General features: G+C 45.9%; 2 protein-coding genes across 5 annotated transcripts in view; one reads left to right on the top strand and one right to left on the bottom strand.

The window, feature by feature from the left end:
* LOC120094262 (uncharacterized) overlaps positions 1-20,510 on the top strand; it is a 44,266-nt gene that overhangs the window by 9,980 nt on the left and 13,776 nt on the right. For 2 of the 4 annotated variants that reach the window (XR_010054484.1, XM_063266470.1), the window contains exons 2-3: positions 5,837-5,943; positions 9,600-9,722. The gene's annotated coding sequence lies outside the window, so the exon portion shown is untranslated. Of the gene's footprint in view, positions 1-4,632; positions 5,280-5,836; positions 5,944-9,599; positions 9,723-20,510 lie in introns of those variants that run through there. The other 2 variants (XR_010054485.1, XM_063266469.1) reach the window with 2 other exon arrangements.
* Positions 1-20,510, bottom strand: part of Slc25a20 (solute carrier family 25 member 20) — a 21,455-nt gene extending 945 nt beyond the window's left edge. Inside the window, exons 1-8 of the mRNA NM_053965.2 lie at positions 20,306-20,510; positions 15,120-15,212; positions 10,682-10,809; positions 6,743-6,833; positions 4,518-4,635; positions 2,773-2,845; positions 2,333-2,442; positions 491-615 (exon numbers count right to left, since the gene is read on the bottom strand). Coding sequence (NP_446417.2) covers positions 491-615; positions 2,333-2,442; positions 2,773-2,845; positions 4,518-4,635; positions 6,743-6,833; positions 10,682-10,809; positions 15,120-15,212; positions 20,306-20,410 — 843 coding nt within the window. The 5' untranslated portion in view covers positions 20,411-20,510. The remainder of the gene's footprint in view (positions 1-490; positions 616-2,332; positions 2,443-2,772; positions 2,846-4,517; positions 4,636-6,742; positions 6,834-10,681; positions 10,810-15,119; positions 15,213-20,305) is intronic.

Here is a 20,510-nt window from a genome sequence, read left to right as displayed (position 1 = left end):
GCTGTGGCAATAAACACCTGTGCACCCAACACTCTGGAAGCTAAATCAGGGAGATCTACAGTTTGAAACCAACGTGACCCTCTTGAACTACACAGTAGAGCCCTGTTAAAAGAAGAAAGAAGTGGGGGGAGTGGAAAAGGGGAGTTACAGTCACTGACTCCCAAGAGTCGTGTGTGTGTGTGTGTGTGTGTGTGTGTGTGTGTGTGTGTGTGTGTGAGAGAGAGAGAGAGAGAGAGAGAGAGAAAGAGAGAGAGAGAGAGAGAGAGAGAGAGAGAATATCTATGTCCTGCAACCCCCACTTCTGAAAAGCAGGTAAATATTCAAGTCCCTGACCTTAAGGAGCTCTGCAGGCAGCTGCAGGAAAGCAAGCAGATGTGGAAGCTCTGGCTGAGCCTCCATGCTGAGTTGCAGTGCAATCCCAAGAGCGAGCCAAAGTCAGATCCTCCCACCCATCCAGCAGGAAGGAATCACAGTCCCATCAAATACTCACAGCATTGGCTGGGAAGGCTCGGATCATGACTGCATTGAACCCTTTGTACAAGGAGGTGACTCCTTCTTCTCGGATCAGCTCTCTCAACACATCTCTGAAACCATTAGGATATTTTCCAGGAGGTGCTGCAGGGCAGAACCCAATTTTTTAAAGCTCTAAGAAGCTTTGTGACCTGACCATGGTAACACACATGACAACAATCTAATAATTACATCTGGTGGGTCAGAAATAGCACCAGGACAAGGATACTTTGAAGGCTACAACTTAGCAGCACTCCGCAGCTTAGCTCACACTGGGGCAAAGACGGGAATGTCTAGATTATTAGTGCCAAAGGACTTAAAAATTGAATTAAACAGCCTCTGGCCATGTTGAAGAGGAACAGTAAGGCTTTTTTATTTTCTGTCTAGGCTGACATGAAAGTAAATCTAGAGTATGAATGTGAAGGAGAAGGTTGTTCAGGCAGACATTGGAAAGGAGAAGGTCTATCCTCAGAATCTTAAGACCTCGGCACGGGGTTGGGGATTTAGCTCAGTGGTAGAGCGCTTGCCTAGCAAGCGCAAGGCCCTGGGTTTGGTCCCCAGCTCCGAAAAAAAGAAAAAAAAAAAAAGAAGAAGAAGAAAAAAAAAGACCTCGGCACTCCAGGGCACATGCTTGCTTATGAGGAGCACTTGGGAGGGAGAGGCAGGGAGCAAGAAGATGCCCCAACATATAACAAAGACACGTGCTCCACTGTGTTCATAGCAGCCTTATTTATAAGAGCCAGAAGCTGGAAAGAACCCAGATGCCCTTCAACAGAGGAATGGATACAGAAAATGTGGTACGTCTACACAATGGAATATTACTTAGCTATCAAAAACTAATGGCTTTATGAAATTCATAGACAAATGGATGGAACTCGAAAATGTCATCCTGAGTGAGGTAACCAAATCACAGAAACACACACATGGTATGCACTCATTGATAAGTGGATATTAGCCCAAATGCTTGAATTGCCCTAGATGCACAGAACACATGAAACTCAAGATGGATGACCAAAATGTGAGTGCTTCACTCCTTCTTTAAAAGGGGAACAAGAATACCCTTGGGAAGGGATAGGGGGCCAAAGTTTAGAACAGAGGCAGAAGGAACACCCATTCAGAGCCTGCCCCACATGTGGCCCATACATATAGAGCCACCAAACTAGATAAGATGGATGAAGCAAAGAAGTGCAGGCCGACAGGAACCGGATGTAGATCTCTCCTGAGAGACACAGCCAGAATACAGCAAATACATAGGCAAATGCCATCATTAAACCACTGAACTGAGAATGGGACCCCCGTTGAAGGAATCAGAGAAAGGACTGGAAGAGCTTGAAGGGGCTTGAGACCCCATATGAACAACAATGCCAACCAACCAGAGCTTCCAGGGACTAAGCCACTACCCAGACTATACATGGACTGACCCTGGGCTCCAACCGCATAGGTAGCAATGAATAGCCTAGTAAGAGCATCAGTGGAAGGGGAAGCCCTTGGTCCTGCCAAGACTGAACCCCCAGTGAATGTGATTGTTGGGGGGAGGGCAGTAATGGGGGGAGGGGAACACTTATATAAAGGGGAGGGGGATGGGTTAGGGGGATGTTGGCCCAGAAACCGGGAAGGGGAATAACAATTGAAATGTAAATAAGAAATACTCAAGTTAATAAAGATGAAAAAAAAAAAAAAGAATTCAAGATCATTCTTGGTTATATAGCAAGTTAGAGGCCAGCCTGCCCTAGATGACCCCTTTCCAAACAGCAAGAGCAAAACCTCTGTACTCCAGGGTAGTCAATGCTAGACATGTTCCACCCACATCCACACCACTCACCGGTCTGGAATCGAGACTTGAGCACGTCTGGGGGGATTGCCACAACCCAATTGAAGATCCCTGCAAAGCCGCCAGCCACCAGGACCCGAGGCACACTGAGGTCATGGACACTGCAGAACATCACAACCCAGTCAGACAACAGCCTGGCAGCAGTATTTAGACCAGTTCCTCCATCATACTCAGGGAGGAAATTACTGGGGAAGAGGCTCAAGCTCTGGGGCCTGGCAGCTGCCACTCTGCTGGAGGAGGTTCCGTGTGGCATTCAGAATCCTCCTGGATGGAGTAAGGTACAGGGTAGGTGGTGTTAGCCGTACCCCAGCAGCTACTGAAGGAACCAATCAGGGGGCAAAGAACAAGTATGTCTGCTTCAGACCTACTACCAGAGAGGACAACCTACCCAGCAGTGGGAAACGGCTTCCACATTCTAATGTTCTTCTCACCTCTTTCCCTGTGGAGTGAAGAGATTTTTAAGCCATTCGTATGTCATGAAATACATCCCACTGGCAGGAACATCTGTTGGTGGCAAGAAAAACGAATTATAAATTCATAAACTCTCCACGGACAGGCACTAGACTATTCAAAGATTCCTAAGGTATTTTTTTTAATACTTTTTTTCAGGTTATAATTACATCATTTCCCCCTCTCTTTCTTCCCTTCAAGTGCTCCATGAACTACCACCTTGCTCTCTTTCAAATTCATGGCCTTCTTTTCCTTGTCTTACATATACAAAGATGTAATTTATATTTACATATAAATAATAAATATAACATAAAATAAATAGAGTGTAAACAAATATAAGAATAAGTACATAATACATACTATATAAATATATATATTAACATGAATTTAGATTAAATTTACAAATCTATATTAAGCATAATACAAATATATTTATATTAAATATATATTTATATCACTCTATATTAAAGTATATTCAATATATTTTACTATATATAGACATATATAGTATAAACACATAAATAGAGCCTGCTTGGTGTGAATGATGTTATCGTCTGTATACATCTTCAGTGCGCCAAGTGTGCTCTTCCTAGAAAGATCCTGAGAAGTTCTAGCAGCTATATCCTTTCTGGTTTAAATTTTTTTAGCTTTTTTTTAAAACATATTTGAATATTTTACCTGCATGTGTCCGTGCACCATACATGTGCAATGCCCATACAGGCCAGGAGAAGGCATCAGATCCTCCAGAACTGGAGTCACAGAGGTTGATGAGCTGAGACATGGGTGCTGGGAACTAAACCTGAGTAGTCTAGAAAGGTAGCCAGGCTCTACACCACTGAGCCATCTCTCCAGTCCCACATCCTTTTTAATTTGTTGGTTTGGTTGGTTGGTTGGTTTTGGTTTTTTGAGACAGGGTTTTTCTGTGTAGCCTTCAAACTCACTTTATAAAACAGGATGGCCTCGGGGGTTGGGGATTTAGCTCAGCGGTAGAGCGCTTGCCTAGCGAGCGCAAGGCCCTGGGTTCGGTCCCCAGCTCCGGAAAAAAAAGAAAAAAAAAACAAAAAAACAAACAAACAAACAAACAAACAAAAAAAAACCAGGATGGCCTCAATCTCAGAGCTCCACCTGCCTCGACCTTCTCCTCTACCTACCAAGTGCTGGGATTAAAGGGGCTGCACCACCACCCAGTTACATCCTATTTTTAATAATCAGTCCCAGCTATCAGATACTGCTGAGAGCCAAGCACTGGGTGAATGTAAAATTGATTAATTCATCTTTCAGGTCTCCTGCAGGTGGTCACCACTAATACCCATTCATGGCCACAGCTAATTGTCTGTGCCATCTCAGGATGAGGCTGTCTCTGCCTGTCAAACCAAGAGGAGGTCTGGGAGTGTAGCGCAATGGTAGAGCACTGCCTTGCACGCACAGGCCATGAAGAGTTTCCCACTATTCCTAAGTCTTTCCCTTCTCATCCCTTCAGCCATGATTTCTACCTAGAAGCCTCTACCTTCCCAGGTCATGTCTCCCCCTCCGAAGACATTCAAGAAAGATGAACTTTCTCTCCATCCTTCTCTGTGTCCACACTAGGTGGGACTGCCTATAACCAGGAAATACACTACAAGTTTGTAGGGCATACACCATGATCTAGACATTCAGGAAAGCTTCTCACTGGCAGGCTCACAGCTGACTCCCCAGGTGACCTAAAGTACAGAGCTTCGGAGTTTACCTCGCATGAGAGTGAGCACAGTCCCTTTGTAGAAGCCACGGATCCCAAACTCCTGATACAGCTTCTTTGCACAGTCCAAGGTACCACTGTATTTGTTTTTCCCTGAAGAAGCCTGAATCTGGGAGGGATGGAAGGTCACCAGGTCAAAAACAGCAGTGTTGGAACTGACAGACCCCGTGGGCTTGGCGCTCCCCAGCTAGTTAGCCTCACTTAGTCACAGAGCCTCAGGCTAATGAGAAAGTCTGTCTCAAAAGAAAAGGTGGGTGGGCCCTTAGGGACAGTGAGGCTGGCCCCTGGCCTCCACATGTACACGCACATACCTGCTCAAACACACACGCGTGCACACGCACACATGCACAGACACACACACACACACACTCACCAGCAAGATGCCAGAGATGTTAGACCTGTTTGACAAAGATTTCTTAAAATAGCCATGATAAAAATCCTTTAATGAAAAATTATGAATATGCTTAAAACATGAAAATAGCCACAGTGAAGAAATGGGTAGTTTCGGCAGAGAAATTAGAATACACAGAGGAGAACCAAACAAAATTTCAAACTGGAAAAGTAAACTTGATAAAAGGCTCAATGGCCACCTTATTCAACAGCAGCAAAGAGGAAAGGACCCAGGAACTACAACAATGGGAATCAGTCGGTAAACACACGACCAGGAGTGGGAGACCAACAATGTACTCCTGCACTTGGGAGGTCAGAGGCAAGAAGGCAAGGAGTCCGGCGGGGGTCATCTCAAGCTACTTAGTAAGTATGAGGCTAGCCAGGGTTTATATTTCTGCTGCATGGGTGGTACATGCCTATAATCAGAGAGAGAGAGAGAGAGAGAGAGAGACAGAGAGACAGAGAGACAGAGAGACAGAGAGAGAGAGAGACAAGAATTACTAAAGCTTCAAGGCCAGCTTGGTGCTCACTTGTGGTGAGTTTCATGCCAACCTGGGATATATAATAATAATATATTTTATCTTTATTTTGTTTTGTTTTAAAGACTGTCCTTCAAAACAACCAAAATCATGGCACACACCTTTAATGCTAGTACTCTGGAGACAAAAGCAAGCAGAACTCTCTGAGTTAGAGGCTAGCCTGGTCTATACAGTGTGTTCCAGGCCAGCCAGGGCTATAAAGGACAGCGAGATGACTCCGCAGATAAGGGCACGTGTTGTGTAAGCCTGGAGACCTAGGCTTGACCCCAGAACTGACCCACAACGTTGTCCTGAAGTCCTCGATGCACTGTGGCCTATGTGCCCCATCCCATAATACTTTTTAAAATGATCTTTAAAAATAACATTTTTTTTCCAAACCAGGCATGATGGTTGCCTGCCTGTAATGCCAGCCTCTGAGAAGAAGAGACGGGAGGACTAGGAGTCAAGGCTACTATTCTCTACAGAGTAAGCATATGGACACGTAGCTTGTAAGTACATGTCTCTCGGGCTACGTAAGACTGTCTCAAAAACAAACAAAAATCCAATAAAGCCCAAACAAAATGAAAACTAAGGCAGTAGAGTTGGTGAATAAAATGTCACATGATGCCTCCATCCAAACTCATCTGCCCCTGTCAGCAGTGCTTCAGAAACTGAAGGCAACTGGTATCCCTCTTTAGCATGGACCTTGCACATGCTACACAGATAACCTACTCCTGAGCTATATCCGCTCTCATCGAAGGTAGAAGGGAGGCTGCTCCTGCCCAAGATGTTGTACGTCTCCATTTACTGCCCAATATGCAGTAAATGCCACTCTATAATTTTGTTCTTGTGTTTGGGTTTTATGTTTTGGTTTGTTTGTTTTAGGACAGGGTCTCTTTATGTAGCTCTGGCTGTCCTGGAATTCAAGCCCCCGCCTTAGCCTCCCGAGTGCTGGGACTGTTGCTGTGTGGCCCCTCCTGCCTCATCATCAGCATTTGCCTACTGGGAAGGCACCACAACAACTGGTATCTAGTTCTTGATTCTTCCATGTTTCTGAAAACATGTTTCACACAACTGGCCTAAAGACTTCATAGAACATAAATATAAATCCAGGCAAGGCAGAACATGACCATGACCTCAGCACTTGCCCGTAAGCCAACCATGGGGAGACTGAGGCAGGAGGATCATGAGTTTGAGGCTAACCTGTGACATATAACAAAACTGTGACTCAAAACAACAAACCCCACAAAACTACTAATCTTCGTGAGAGATGTGTGTGTCTTTCCTGCTCACAACCTCCAACCTTACCTGCAGTAAGCATTTGATCCGTTCTCCAGGGGTCATGATTCCTGTGGTGAACACACCAGATAACATCCCAGCTGTAAACAGCTGCGGGTAGCTGCATTGAGAACAAGACCAGAAGCAACCATCTGTAGTTACCACCGAGGACTGAGTCAGTCCCAGCAGAGGGTAGGTTTTTTTTTTTTGTTTTTTCTTTTTTTTTTCCAGAGCTGAGGACGGAACCTAGGGCCTTGCGCTTTCTAGGCAAGCGCTCTACCACTGAGCTAAATCCCCAACCCCCGAGGGTAGGTTTTGTTAGGAAAAGTTAATATGTAGTCGGGGGAGAAGCACGGCCACGAGTAAATCAGAATTTACAGACTCTAGGGGTTGGGGATTTAGCTCAGTGGTAGAGCGCTTGCCTAGCAAGCGCAAGGCCCTGGGTTCGGTCCCCAGCTCCGAAAAAAAAAGAAAAAAAAAAAAAAAGAATTTACAGATTCTGATGTCAAATTTTCCAGAGCAAGAGTCTCAATGTCAAGTACAGGAGACCTGTGAGATGCACACAGTAGGTGTACACTTGAAGTCTCCTCATTCTTGAGGAAAGATTTATAGTGAGAGACAGTTTTCACCCAGGAGCCTGCTACCTTCAGTAACTGTGGACGTCCGGGCTCCTTCCCATTAGGAGTGGCAACAGTTTTGACAGCCCAGTTCTTTCCTGTATTCACCCCACACAAGGCTCACTCATCTACTTCAGACAACAAACAAGCACATAGGCTGACAGTCAAACAATCAAGTCTTTGGATTTTGTTTCCTTTTTTTATTTTTTTAAGATTTATTTATTTTATGTGAGTACACCATTACTGTCCTCAGACACACCAGAAGAGGGCATCAGATCTCATCACAGATGGTTGTGAGCCACCATGTGGTTGCTGGGAATTGAGCTCAGGACCTCTGGAAGAGCAGTCAGTGCTCTTAACCACTGAGCCATCTCTCTGGCCCTTGTTTTGTCTTTAGACAGGAATATTATACAGCCCATGCTGCTGCTGCCTGATCTCACTGAAGATGATTCTGAATTCCTTTTTTTTTTTTGTTCTTTTTTTTTTTTTTCGGAGCTGGGGACCGAACCCAGGGCCTTGCGCTTCCTAGGCAAGCGTTCTACCACTGAGCTAAATCCCCAACGATTCTGAATTCCTGATCTTCCTCCCTCCACTTGCCAAGCATTAGGACTGCCGCCATGCCCCGCCCAGGGTATGTTTAATGTGATGTGAATTGTCTTCAAAGAGCTTGCACCAGTTTGTATCAATATACAGATCTTTGGGACTGTGTGGTGCTCTAGCTCCTTGGGAAGCTGAGACAAGAAGATCTTGTAGGTTCAAGGCTTGTCTAAGCTACAGAATAAATTGAAGGCTAGCCCCACAACACAGTGAGAGGTTGTCTCAGGAATGGAGTAAAAGCAGGGTGAGGTGGCACACGCCTTTGGTCCCAGTCTGTCCAAGGCAGGCAAATCTCTATGAGTTCAAGGCCAGCCTGGTTTACAAGAGTTCCAGGACAGCCAAGGCTACACAGAGAAACCCCGTCTTGAAAAGCCAACAAACAAACAAACCAAAAAACCAAAAAACAACCCCCCCCAAAAAAAATAGATAAACAAACACATAATAAAAGAGGACTAGGGTTGGTGCACGCTTTAATTCCAGCACACAGGAAGCAGAGATTGGCGCAACTCTGAGTCTGGGGCTATCCTGGTTTACATAGCCAGGTCCAGGCCAGTCAAGCCTGTATGGTGAGACTCTGTCTCAAAAAAGTAAAACAAGGGGTTGGGGATTTAGCTCAGTGGTAGAGTGCTTGCCTAGGAAGCGCAAGGCCCTGGGTTTGGTCCCCAGCTCCGAAAAAAAGAACCAAAAAAAAAAAAAAAAAGTAAAACAAATAAAAGGTGGGATATGCAACTCAGTGCACAGGACTGGCATGTGTGAGGTCCCAGTTTCAAGCCTCAGAACTGTCACTTGTTTAAAGTGTGCGCCTATTTAAAAGAGCTGTAACCACTTTTTAATTGACAGTTTTCTGCAAAAACAAACACCCACTCTCTGCCTGTAGGCCTGGCCCAGATGGCATAGGAGACTCGCTTGCGTTTGCATATATATCCAGCGTCACGGTCCCCATTTACATTGCTGTCCCCAAAAGGAGTCATCTCAGTAACTAAATTGCCCCCCCGCCCCATAACACCATCAACCTCCATTCTTCCCAGGATACCCAACCTTAGGGACTGTTCCCTAAATAGTGCCATGCAGACACTCTGAGTACCTGGCCTACTTGGCTACTCCCACGCCCATTTCAAGGAGGTGTTTGTGAGGGCTGGGTCTCCTGTGTTTCCATACCAGAGCTCCTGTAAACCTCTTTTCCATGCTAAATGGCACTGTGGGGAGGTAACTGTAGCAAGGCAGACAGGATGATGGGACAGGATGGGCCCTGAGGTGTCCCACTCTGCTCCTAAAGAAAGGCTGTTTCTCTTGTGCTGATGTTACTATGTGGGAATACAGCCCCTAAGTGTGGTACAACTGTGAGCTGTCACATTGCAGGAGCAGGTGTTCAGAGACGATATGTATCCCTAGGTCCTTGGTCTGCCAACAATCCAACCACTTAAACCAAAGCGAAAACCAAAACCAAACGGCTCCCACCTGGAGGCCTTGAATGTATCTAGACACACTCAGAATACCATGACTCCAGAAACGGAACTTCCCGTTACAAACACCTTTATCTGTAGCTTAGACTCTCTTGGAGCCTGTGATGATGAGCTGGTGTGGTGAGAGTACAAGCATGTGATACCTAATTTCCTCCCTTGAGCTCTGAGATGCCAGCCTTTCGAGCCCTGGTGACTCTTGTGCCTTTTCAGGAGCTGTTAACCTATATGGCTCAAGACTGAGGACACCTTGTCAAATCAAGAGTTTCACTCAACATTCTCCTGTGTCCTGAGAAGTTTACACATTAACTATTTTTTTAAAATGTTGAGATATAATTCTGACTCAGTTGTCTCTTTATACGCAAACTAACTCTAAAAATTTACTGAAAGAATATACAAGGGGTCTGATATGCTCAGTAGTTAAGAACATTGGGGCTGCTCTTCCAAAGGACTCAGGTTCAATTCCAAGGAGCTACCAGGCAGCTCTTCAGTCTGAACCGTCAATACTAGGAGATCTGACACCCTCTTCTGGCCTTCTTGGGTACTGCACCCACGTGGTGCACAGCTAGGCAGGCAAAATACCATACACATAAAATAACAAAATAATTTTTTTAAAAAAATGTAAAGAAGATACAACAAAGGCTGGGGATATATCTCATTTGGGAGACTGTATGTTCAAGATCCTGGGCTCAAACCCCCTGCCCGGCATAACACCAGGGGTGGTGGCACACAATTGTCATCCTAGGGCATAATAGGTAGAGGCAAGAGAATCAGAAGCTCAAGGTCATCTTTGGTTACAAGGGAGCCCTTCTTAAAGTTTATGTACATGAGTGTTTCGGCAGCCAGTAAGTACATACACCAGAATGTGCCTGGTGCCTGAGAAAGTCAGACGACGTCTGATCTGCTGGAACTGGAGTTACAGACGGTTGTGAGCCACCATGTAGGTTGCAACAAGTGCCTTTACCCACTGAGCCGTCTCTCCAGCCCCTGGAACCTTCTCTTAACCCGTTAACATCAAACAAATGCACTTTTATCCTTGATGTGGCAGTAAGAACCCTTGAAGAATTTGTCCCCAATGTGTGCAGTGGGCAGTATACAGAGGGGATTTACAACACATAAGAAATAAATGACAACCTGGAAAAGGGGGGGGGGCTCTTTTCTTCTTTTACCCTTTCATTTCACAGAACACAGGAAACTCAGCTACTCCCTTGAGGGGCCCAGGGACAGCCTCAGGGTCAAGATTTTTCCCTTCCCACATATCACAGCACCAAGAAGAGCAGCCCGAGAATACTTACGTAAGTTCATCCTCTGGAGATTTCTGCTGTAGTCTCTTCCCCAAACCAAACCCAAAGAAGCACACGGCAAACATAGGGGTGACTCCAATGATGGGTGCAGCCATGCCCCGATACAGCCCTGTGATGCCCTGCAAGGGACCACAGAGACAGAGTCTGACTTGAGTATCACTGCTGTCTCAGTGGGACAAACCAATCTCAGCTGGGGATCAAACCAAGGGCCAAACAAAAGCTCACCTCTGAGCAGAACCCCAGCTGCACCCCGGCCTCTGAGCTGTACCACTAACAAAGGGGAGCCTTACAGGCTCTAACCTCTAGCTTCCTTCTCTACCTTTCTAAGCATAGAGAGATTTATTCTCCCTGCCCCATTTATTTGTGTGTGTGTGTGTGTGTGTGTGTGTGTGTGTGTGTGTGTGCATGTTTAGGTACACACCTGTGTGCCAGTGCACATATGTGCACGCATAGGTCAGAAATCAACCTTAAGTACCTGTCCTCAGGCATATTTCTTTCTTTTTCTTCTCTGAGATAGGGTCTCTCCAGAGCTTGCTATGTAGAGCATGCTGGACTGGAATCTACCTGCCTTTGCCTCCTGAGTGCTGGGATTACAGATGTGCATGGGATACAATGTAAATTTAAGATCAGCCTAGGATACAATGTAAATTTAAGACCAGCCTGGGCCATTTAGTGAAATCTTGTCTTAAAATGCCTTTTGTGGGGTTGGGGATTTAGCTCAGTGGTAGCAAGGGCAAGGCCCTGGGTTTGGTCCTCAGTTCCGGAAAAAAAAAAAAAAGCCTTTTTTGTTGTTGTTGGTTTTTTTTTTTTTTTTTTTTGGAGACAGGGTCTCACTCTGTATCCCTGGCTGGTCTGGAACTTCTTTTTTTTTTTTTTTTTTTTTTTTTTTTGGTTCTTTTTTTCAGAGCTGGGGACCGAACCCAGGGCCTTGCGCTTCCTAGGTAAGCGCTCTACCACTGAACTAAATCCCCAGCCCCCTGGAACTTCTTATGTAGACCAGGATGGCTTTGAATTCAAAGAGATTCTGCCTCTGCAGAGATTAAAGTCCCTTACTACTACACCTGGCCAGCAAAAAATAATTTTAAAGGACTTAGGAGTAGAGTAGGTCAGGCCTGGAACTAGGTAGCATCGGTTAAGAGTTTTTTCTGGAGGTTGGGGATTTAGCTCAGTGGTAGAGCACTTGCCTAGCAAGCACAAGGCCCTGGGTTCGATCCTCAGCTCCGGGGGAAAAAAAAGAGTTTTTTCTGATCTCTGTTGGCACGAGGCAAACATGTGCATACAGGTACATGCAGGTAAAATACTCCTGCACATAAACACATCTTAAAAAGGAAAGGCAAGAGCTGGGCATAGAAGCACAGGCCTGTGTTAGCGGCTCTCAGGAGCAGAGGCAAGAAGACTCAAAGTTTGAGGTCATCTGGCCTTCAAAATAAGATTAGATCTCTCAAAAAGGGGAATGGGGCAAGACATACAGTCGTGATCACAAAAATAAACTGAGGGATTGAAGTGTAGCTCAGAGTACTCAGCATGTACAAGACCTGGATCAACCCCTCGTCCCTGCAAATGAAATAGAGGTGAAATGGATTAAGTCACAAAATGTGATTAAAAATTACATGGCTGGGGTTGGGGATTTAGCTCAGTGGTAGAGCGCTTGGCCCTGGGTTCGGTCCTCAGCTCCGAAAAAAAAAAAAAAAATTACATGGCTACGCAGGGCAAGGAAGCAAGAAGAGGAACTGTAAGAGTTAAACAATCAGAGAGATGGCTCAGCGGTTAAGAACACCCGACTGCTCTTCCAGAGGTCATGAGTTCAATTCCCAGCAACCACATGGTGGCTCACAACCATCTGTAAAGAGATCCGATGCCCTCTTCTGGTGTATCTGAAGATAGCTACAGTGTACTTATATATAATAAATAAATAAATCTTAAAAAAAAAATAATAAGAGTTAAACAATCTACCACAACGAGGCACCTGGAGCAGCTGAGATGTGTGTTCAGATGCATAAACATGTAAAGGACAGTTGCAAATGCGCCACTCAGGCAGCAGCAGGGCAAACAACTGAAGGAGGTGAGAGCCCTCCTCTCTGCAGCAGGAAGGGAATGTTTGCGGGCTATTTGCCAGTATAACTTTAATAAGAAAAATAATTTTTAAAACAAATAGCAAAAATATGGGGTAAGACTGCTCCTGACACAGGGCAGCTGCACAGTGGGAAGGCACCCCAGCTCCAGGTTGAAGAACTGTTCTCAATGCAGACCCTCCAACACCCGAATCTTTCAGGAGCCAAAGGCCCACACATGTACCTTTTAGTGCTCCTCCTGGGAGTCTCGGGTGGTGATGCATCCCTTTAATCCGAGCACTCAGGAGGTAGAGGCTGGTAGATTTCTGAGTTTGAGGACAGTGAGGTCTATAGAATGAGATCCAGGACAGGCAGAGCTACACAGAGAAACCCTGACTGGAAAGGCCAAAAAAAAACTGAGGTGGGGGGTGGGGATAAAAAAGATTCTTCCTGGATCCCACAGAAGCCTGGCAGTGCCGTAGGCTGCGGGCACTCACCACGGGCAAAGTGCAGAGGCAATGAACAGGGACAGGACAGAGATCTGGTTGAGAGGGGCAGAGCACAGTGTGGCAAGGTCCCATCAGAGCCTCTCCCGCAGTTCTACACTGGGATGGGGAGGATGCCCAGTTCCTCAGGGGCCACGTGTGACCCTGACAACTCATCTAGTCTTCCTTCAGTGACCTGCCAGCTTCAGGAAGTACAACTCCTGGCAGCTCCAGAAAGCAGAGCTAAGTGTGGAAAATCAGGGAGGTGTGCGAATGCAGACTAAGGAAGCCTGCTGAATTCTGCAGACTTAGGGCTACATTGTTTTCTTCCTGGTCTTTGTTTTCCCAGTATATTTCCTAAACTGGTTCCAACTCAGCTGTGGTGATCCTCCTGTCTCACCCTCCCAGGAAATCTATAAACATGTAAATACGAATCTATAAGCGTGTTCCTCGGGCCTGACTTAGGCACTGGATTTACATAAGCCCTTCCCCTCACACCCAAGATACAGCTCAAAAATGTGTTGATCAAGAGACTGCAGACTCGGTTCTCTTGCAGAGAACTCTCTGGATAGAACTACAGTTTGGAGCTTACCCCATGAGACCCTGATCAGACTCCATCCTGGCTCCAGATATAAGAAAGAAGAAAGGCAGAGCCACCTTGGGTGAGAGAGAGCTGAGCAGGCTCTGCCTCAAGGCCTTCCTCCTACACTGAGTCCGGCGGGAGCCTGGGAACGTCCACAGCAAGGATGAGCCATCCCCTCCCAGCACCTCCGTACTTCCTGGTGACATTCGACCTCCAGTTTCTGCATGCTCAATAGTGTGGTTGACAGGTAATCATAGGCAGGCTGTATTCTAGCGCAATCGTAATCCCTGACCTTGGGAGAGCCAGGTAGGATTAGTGGGAGCCCAAGTACAGCATGGGTGCAGTATGAGACACCAACTCAAAACACCAAACCAAGCAGAAAGGGACTAGAGAGATGGTTCGGGGTTTAGAGCACGTGCTGCTTTTGCTAAGGAACTGGGTTCAACTCCTGACGCCCACGTGGTGGTTCACAACCATCCATAACTCCATTTCCATAGGATCTGGCTCCATTTTCTGACCTCCACAGGAATCAGGAACACACGTGGACATTCATATGCATAATTTTTAAAAAATAATTCTATTAAAAATTATATAGTTAGATAACTCTAACAAAATTAAATGTCCCTGACTAGGAATACAGAGACTCTGTTGCTGGCCTTCTTTCTTCTCCAAACCTCACACATTTCCTTTTGGTTGGATTTTTGATCACTTTTTTCAGATTATCTATGTTATGGGTGTTTCACACACACACACACACACACACACACACACACACACACACACACACACACACACACACACACACACGCTAGTGTCCTCAGAGGTTAGAAGAGGGTTAGGATCCCCTGGAACTGGAGTTATGAATGGTTGGGTGCTGGGTACCAAACCTGGGTCCTCTGCATGGATGGTAAGTGCTCTCACCTGCCAGGCCACTTCTCCAGCTTCAGTGTCTTTTTGATACAGGAGCTCTCCACATAGCCCAGTTGACCTGGACCTAAGATCCTCCTATCTGAGCTTTTCAAGTGCTAGGATTACTGGGAAGTGCTACCGTATGGCAAGAAGTGAATTTTCATTCAATTCACAGCTTCAGTTAACGCCTTGCTAGTACCTCCATCTCCCGGAAGGGCGAAGCACTGTACAGGTTCTGTTCATCTGTATGCCCAGTAGCTGGGATTACCAGGCTCCACAGTGAAGGAGGAGGACACGGCTAGGGAGCTTCAGCTGTGGCCAGCAGAATCGCACAGCCTTCTTCCTCGCCAACCCCCGGATGCAGCCCTCTGAGTAAGGGATGCCCAGCACCAGAAGCATACCTCTCTAAAAAGAGTCTTCCGGAAACAGTCGATGGTCCCAGAGTACATAGGTGGCTGCCCAGGCAAACTTGGTGGTTGTGTCTGCAGTCGGACCTGAAACCAGAAACTAAAACGATCACCTTCTAGAATTACCGTCGATGATCCAACTCCTCTCTCCCTCCCTTCCTGCTCCCCCTCCACACATCCAGGGCTGGAGACCGAACCTAGAGCCCTGTATAAGCAAGCACTTTTCCCACCAAGCTGTATCCTCAGCCCTTCACAATCATATAAACCGGGAAATGTGCGCCACGTAGATGTCTTCGGCATTTTCTTCCGATTGATTCAGACTTCACTTTCACCCCATTCGAGCTCATTCAATTTAGTTATTTACTTTTGGGTTTTGAGATGGGGTTTCCCTGTGTAGCAGTGCTCATTCTTTTTTTTTTTTTAAGTTTTATTTATTTATTTATTTATTACATATCAGTACACTGTCGCTGTTTTCAGACACACCAGAAAAGGGCATTGGATCCCACTACAGATGGTTGTGAGCCACCATGTGGTTGCTGGGAATTGAACTCAGGAGCTCTGGAAGAGCAGTCAGTGCTCTTAACCACTGAGCCATCTCTCTCTCCAGCACACAGTACTCATTCTTTAAAAAAATATTTTTTTTATTTTGTGTACATGACAGTTTTGTCTGACCGTTCGTATATACACCACATGCATGCAGCACCATAGAGTCTGGCAGAACCTTTGGAGCTGGACTTACAAACGGTTGTAAAATGCTACGTGAGTACTGGGAATTAAACCCATGTCCTCTGCAAGAGCAGTAAGTCGTAAGTGCTCTTAAGCTGAGGCTGCTCTCCAGCATCTCCTTTTTCCCTTTTATTTGTGTATGTGTTTATGTGTTTGTTGTTGGTTTGTTTGTTTGTTTGTTTTTCCGAAACACTGTTTCTGTAGATCAGCCTGGTCTCAGACTCACAGAAATCCCTCTGCCTCTACCTCCCGAGTGCTGGGACTGAAGGCCTACGCCACCTCTGCCTTGTGTGCCCATCTCAGTCTTTAAAAGGATGTTTTAGGGGCTGGAGAGATGGCTCAGCGGTTAAGAGCACTGACTGTTCTTCCAGAGGTCCTGAGTTCAATTCCCAGCAACCACATGGTGGCTCACAACCATCTGTAATGGGATTCAATGTCCTCTTCTGGTGTGTGTGAAGACAGCTACAATGTATCCTATACCTAAAATAAATAAATAATTTCTTTAAAAAAAAAAAAGGATGTTTTAGGCCCATTAGGACTTCTGTCTTTCAGGAGGGCTTCCCAGTTCCTCCTTGCCCAGCTCTCCCTCAGACTCAACAGCCCCTCCAGCCACCACTCCCAAGGCTGCAGTGAGGGCAAGGGGGTATAAAAAAAAGTATGTTTTTTTTGTTTTTTGGTTTTTTTTTTTTTTTTGGGTTCTTTTTTTCGGAGCTGGGGACCGAACCCAGGGCCTTGCGCTTGCTAGGCAAGCGCTCTACCACTGAGCTAAATCCCCAACCCCAAGAATTTCATTCTTTTTTACTGGCAAATATTTCATTGGATATCAAATTTTAAACACATAGGACATGAAGACAGGACAATCAGAAGTTCAAAGTCATCTTTGGCTATCTAATGAGTCCAAGGCAAGATTGGCCTACAAGAAAATCTATTTCAAAAAGATTTATTTACTTGTTTGTTTGTTTGTTTATTTCATGTACATGAATACACTGTAGCTGCCTTCAGACACACCAGAAGAGATGCATCGGATCCCATTACAGGTGGTTGTGAGCCACCATGTGGTTGCTGGGAATTGAACTCAGGACCTCTGGAAGAGTAGCCAGTGCTCTTAACGACTGAGCCATCTCTCCAGCCCTCTTCTCCACTTCTGTATAAATCTTTCTTGTTGTGTGTGTTAGGACCTAACATGTCCCAGTGAGGAAGCTGACCCCTAGGCAGTAGAGTTGACATGCAAACCTTAGGGTTTATGGGATACAACTGTCATACTGTCCAGTGGCTGCCACTATTTCTCATCCCTTGTACGCACCTTCAGATCCTCCATGGTAGGCATAACGTTCCACTAAAGGGGTAGGGAAAGCTCTGTTTGGCTGGGCATGGTGGTCTTTAGTCCTAGCACTCAGGAGGCAGAGGCAGGCAGATCTCTGAGTTTGAGGCCAGCCTGGTTTATAATGAGAGTCCCAAGACAGCCGGGGCTACACACAGAGAAACCCTGTCTAAGGAAAATAAATAAATAAATAAATAAAATAAAATAAAACAAAACAACAACAACAAAAAAAACCACCCCTTGTTGAGATGGCTCAGTGGCTACATCCTCACCCCAGTGACCTTTTTTTAATTTTTTTTTTTCTTTTTCCGGAGCTGGGGACTGAACCCAGGGCCTTGCACTTCCTAGGCAAGCGCTCTACCACTGAGCTAAATCCCCAACCCCCCCAGTGACCTTTTTTAAAATGTCCCTTCTGTCCCTTTTTTTTTTGGTTCTTTTTTTTTCGGAGCTGGGGACCGAACCCAGGGCCTTGCGCTTCCTAGGTAAGCGCTCTACCACTGAGCTAAATCCCCAGCCCCTTCCTGTCCCTTTTTTAAATTGTCCTCGTCATGACCTCCTTAGCCATCCCAACCAGTGAGAGCCTAGAGCCCTCCTCAGCTGATATTATATCCCAGTCCCCAAATCCAACCTCATGCCTGGCTTGCCTTTACTCTTACCCCAAACGATACGTTGAAAGTTAACCACAAAATGCAGTAACAGTGTTGTCAGGTAAGACCTGATAGCTGGGTCTGTTCATGAATGGATTGATGCCAGCCAAAGACTTAGGACTCGAGTCTGACCTCCTACTCTCTTGCCCTTCTGTCTTCCACCGTAGGGTGACATAGCAAAAACAGCCAGGCAGAGGGTAGACCAGTCCATCTTGGCACTCCCAGCCTCCAGAACGTAAGAAATCAATCTTCGTTTCTTTTTTTTTTTTTCCAATCTTCGTTTCTTAAAAACTGCAAGTCTCCAGTGTTCTCAGACCTAAGGCACCTCCCCATGCCACTGGATTATACAGCTCTCCCTAGTCTTCCAGTCAGAAATCAGTCATTTTTTAATATTTTCTTTATTTTTTAATTTTAATTTTTTTTATTTGCTTGTTTTTGTTTTTGGAGGCAGCACTTCTCTGTGTATTACCCTGGCTGTCCTTTGTCAACCAGGCTGGCCTTGAACTCACAGAGATCTGCCTGCCTCTGTCTCCCAAGTACTGGAATTAAGGCATGAACTGCTACACCCAGCAAATATCAGCCTGGCTTTTCAATGCCTGCTCCAACACTACTGTCCATAAAATTTTCCCACACCCCAGTTCTGAAGTGTGGCAATTCTTACTGAACAGGGCATATGGGCCAAGGCTTAGTTTCTTTGAAACTTTGAAAGAACCTTCAAGTACACGGGAGGCAGAAGGTCAGAAGTTCAAGGTCTTCTGCTACATAATGAGTTTTAGCCCAGCATAGGATACATGAAACTGTCTTGAAAGAAAAAAAAACCCACAAAAACAAAAACAAACCCCAATCTGATGCCCTCCTCTGGTGTGTCTAAAGACAGCTACAGTGTACTTGCATATAATAAATAAATACATCTTTAAAAACAAAAAACCCAAATCACAAAAGTGTCAGCTTTTAGTTGGCGACCACCTAGCTTTCCGAGGTCAAAAGGACAGCAGTCAGCTGTGGGTTTGGTTTACACTACAAGGTTAAGTCTTCTGGGGTCAACATGCCAGTGAACATTTTCAGTCATTTCTAATTCAGTACAGAGGTCACCAGGCCCTTGCTGGGAGTGACATCAAGAACAGGAGGATACAAATAGGAGTAACACTTAGATAAGGAGTCGGGACGTTGTTTTTTAAAAGTCTCAGATGTGCAGGACAAGATTTCTGCCTCTGAGAAACAAGGTTAGAACTAAAGGCCAGACAAGCTTTCCCTTGCTAGACAGAGCTACTTGAACCAGCTACTGCCCTAAAAGCACTTAAGCTGCTGCTGCTGCTAGGATCTGATTTCTCATCGCATAATACTACAGAATCTCCCCAGAATGAGCTGTCTTTGGTGAGCTTCACTTTGAACAGAGGCCATCATCTGTCAAGCCTGCCAGAGGAAGAACCTTGGATACTATCTCTTTCGGAGGAAACTGGATCCGACATCCTATTGAGCCCCAACTGAGGTTACCACCCTTATGAGATTCACAATTTCTCTGGGTCCCATGCCCCAGCAACAAGCCATCCACATGCACAAAAGACTCATGTCTTGGTTGGGGATTTAGCTCAGTGGTAGAGCGCTGTCTTGTTCCCACAGGCTCATCCTGGCTGTGACCTATCATTTTCCTTGAGGTCTATGTCCAGGAAAAAGAAGGAAAAAACTATAAGCTATGAGTTTATATGAGCTCATATGTGACCTAAGTCATTGAATATAGACTGAATGGAAGGCTGAGGAGAGAAAGGTCCAGGAACAAGTTCTAATGAGTTTCCTGTGTGACCTCAATTTCCACACCTGAGCCTGGCTGGTCACTGCTTCCTACGGCGGTGTGTGTGTGTGTGTGTGTGTGTGTGTGTGTGTGTGTGTGTGACTACGCAGCTTAGCCTGCAGTGAGTGACTGGCTGAAAATGGTCAGGTGCATCTCCAGGCAACGAAAAGTGCCCAAGAGAAAGGCTATGAGGCACACGGGCTTCATGAGACTGTGTCAAAGGACATCTCTGCCACCTTTGTCCTTTGTTGGGGAGGCTGTGACTACAGATAACCTGTTTAAATCTTTATAACAATATTAGGGTTAACTGGGCACAGAGAGCAGCCTTTTCTTTCTCACCAAAGAAGTGCTGTGGGGTCAGAAAAGACTGTCGTACAAAGACCTTGAAATTGGAGCTATCGGGCTCTTAGAGAGCGAGGTATAGCCTCTGCCCAGTTTGTACTGATTCTCGAGGGGGAAAAAATTGTTTTTTGAGGTGCTAGAAAGTTGAATGCAGATCCTTTGGCCCGGTTAGGTGAAGCAGCGCGTACTGTACTAGTAAATTACATACCAACCCTCCGTAAACTTCCCACGGAAGCATCCACCGGCCCGGCTCCACTTCTGTCCAGAGGCAGCACCTCGCAGCGGTCCCTACTTTCCACGTCTCCCCCACCCCCGGGCCTTCCTTCACAAGCTCCCCAATCCACACTTTGCGCACCTTGACCGTGTCCAAGGGGTGCCCCACAAACACCAGGCACACGCCGCCAAAGCCGCCGGCAAGGAGGTTCTTAAGCGGACTGATGGGTTTCGGCTCCTCTGCCATGGTCAGTCTTCTGTCAGTCTACTTGCAGCTCCTGGCAGTCTTGATCTTGCTCCGCTGTCCAAGCGGCTACACCGACCTTTCACCTACATTAAGGTGGGCG

Source organism: Rattus norvegicus, chromosome 8 (assembly GCF_036323735.1).
Source record: "Rattus norvegicus strain BN/NHsdMcwi chromosome 8, GRCr8, whole genome shotgun sequence".
Classification (NCBI taxonomy): Eukaryota; Metazoa; Chordata; class Mammalia; order Rodentia; family Muridae; genus Rattus; species Rattus norvegicus.
The sequence above is the reverse complement of the archived record's forward strand: the minus strand, read 5'-3'. Positions and strand labels throughout refer to the sequence as shown.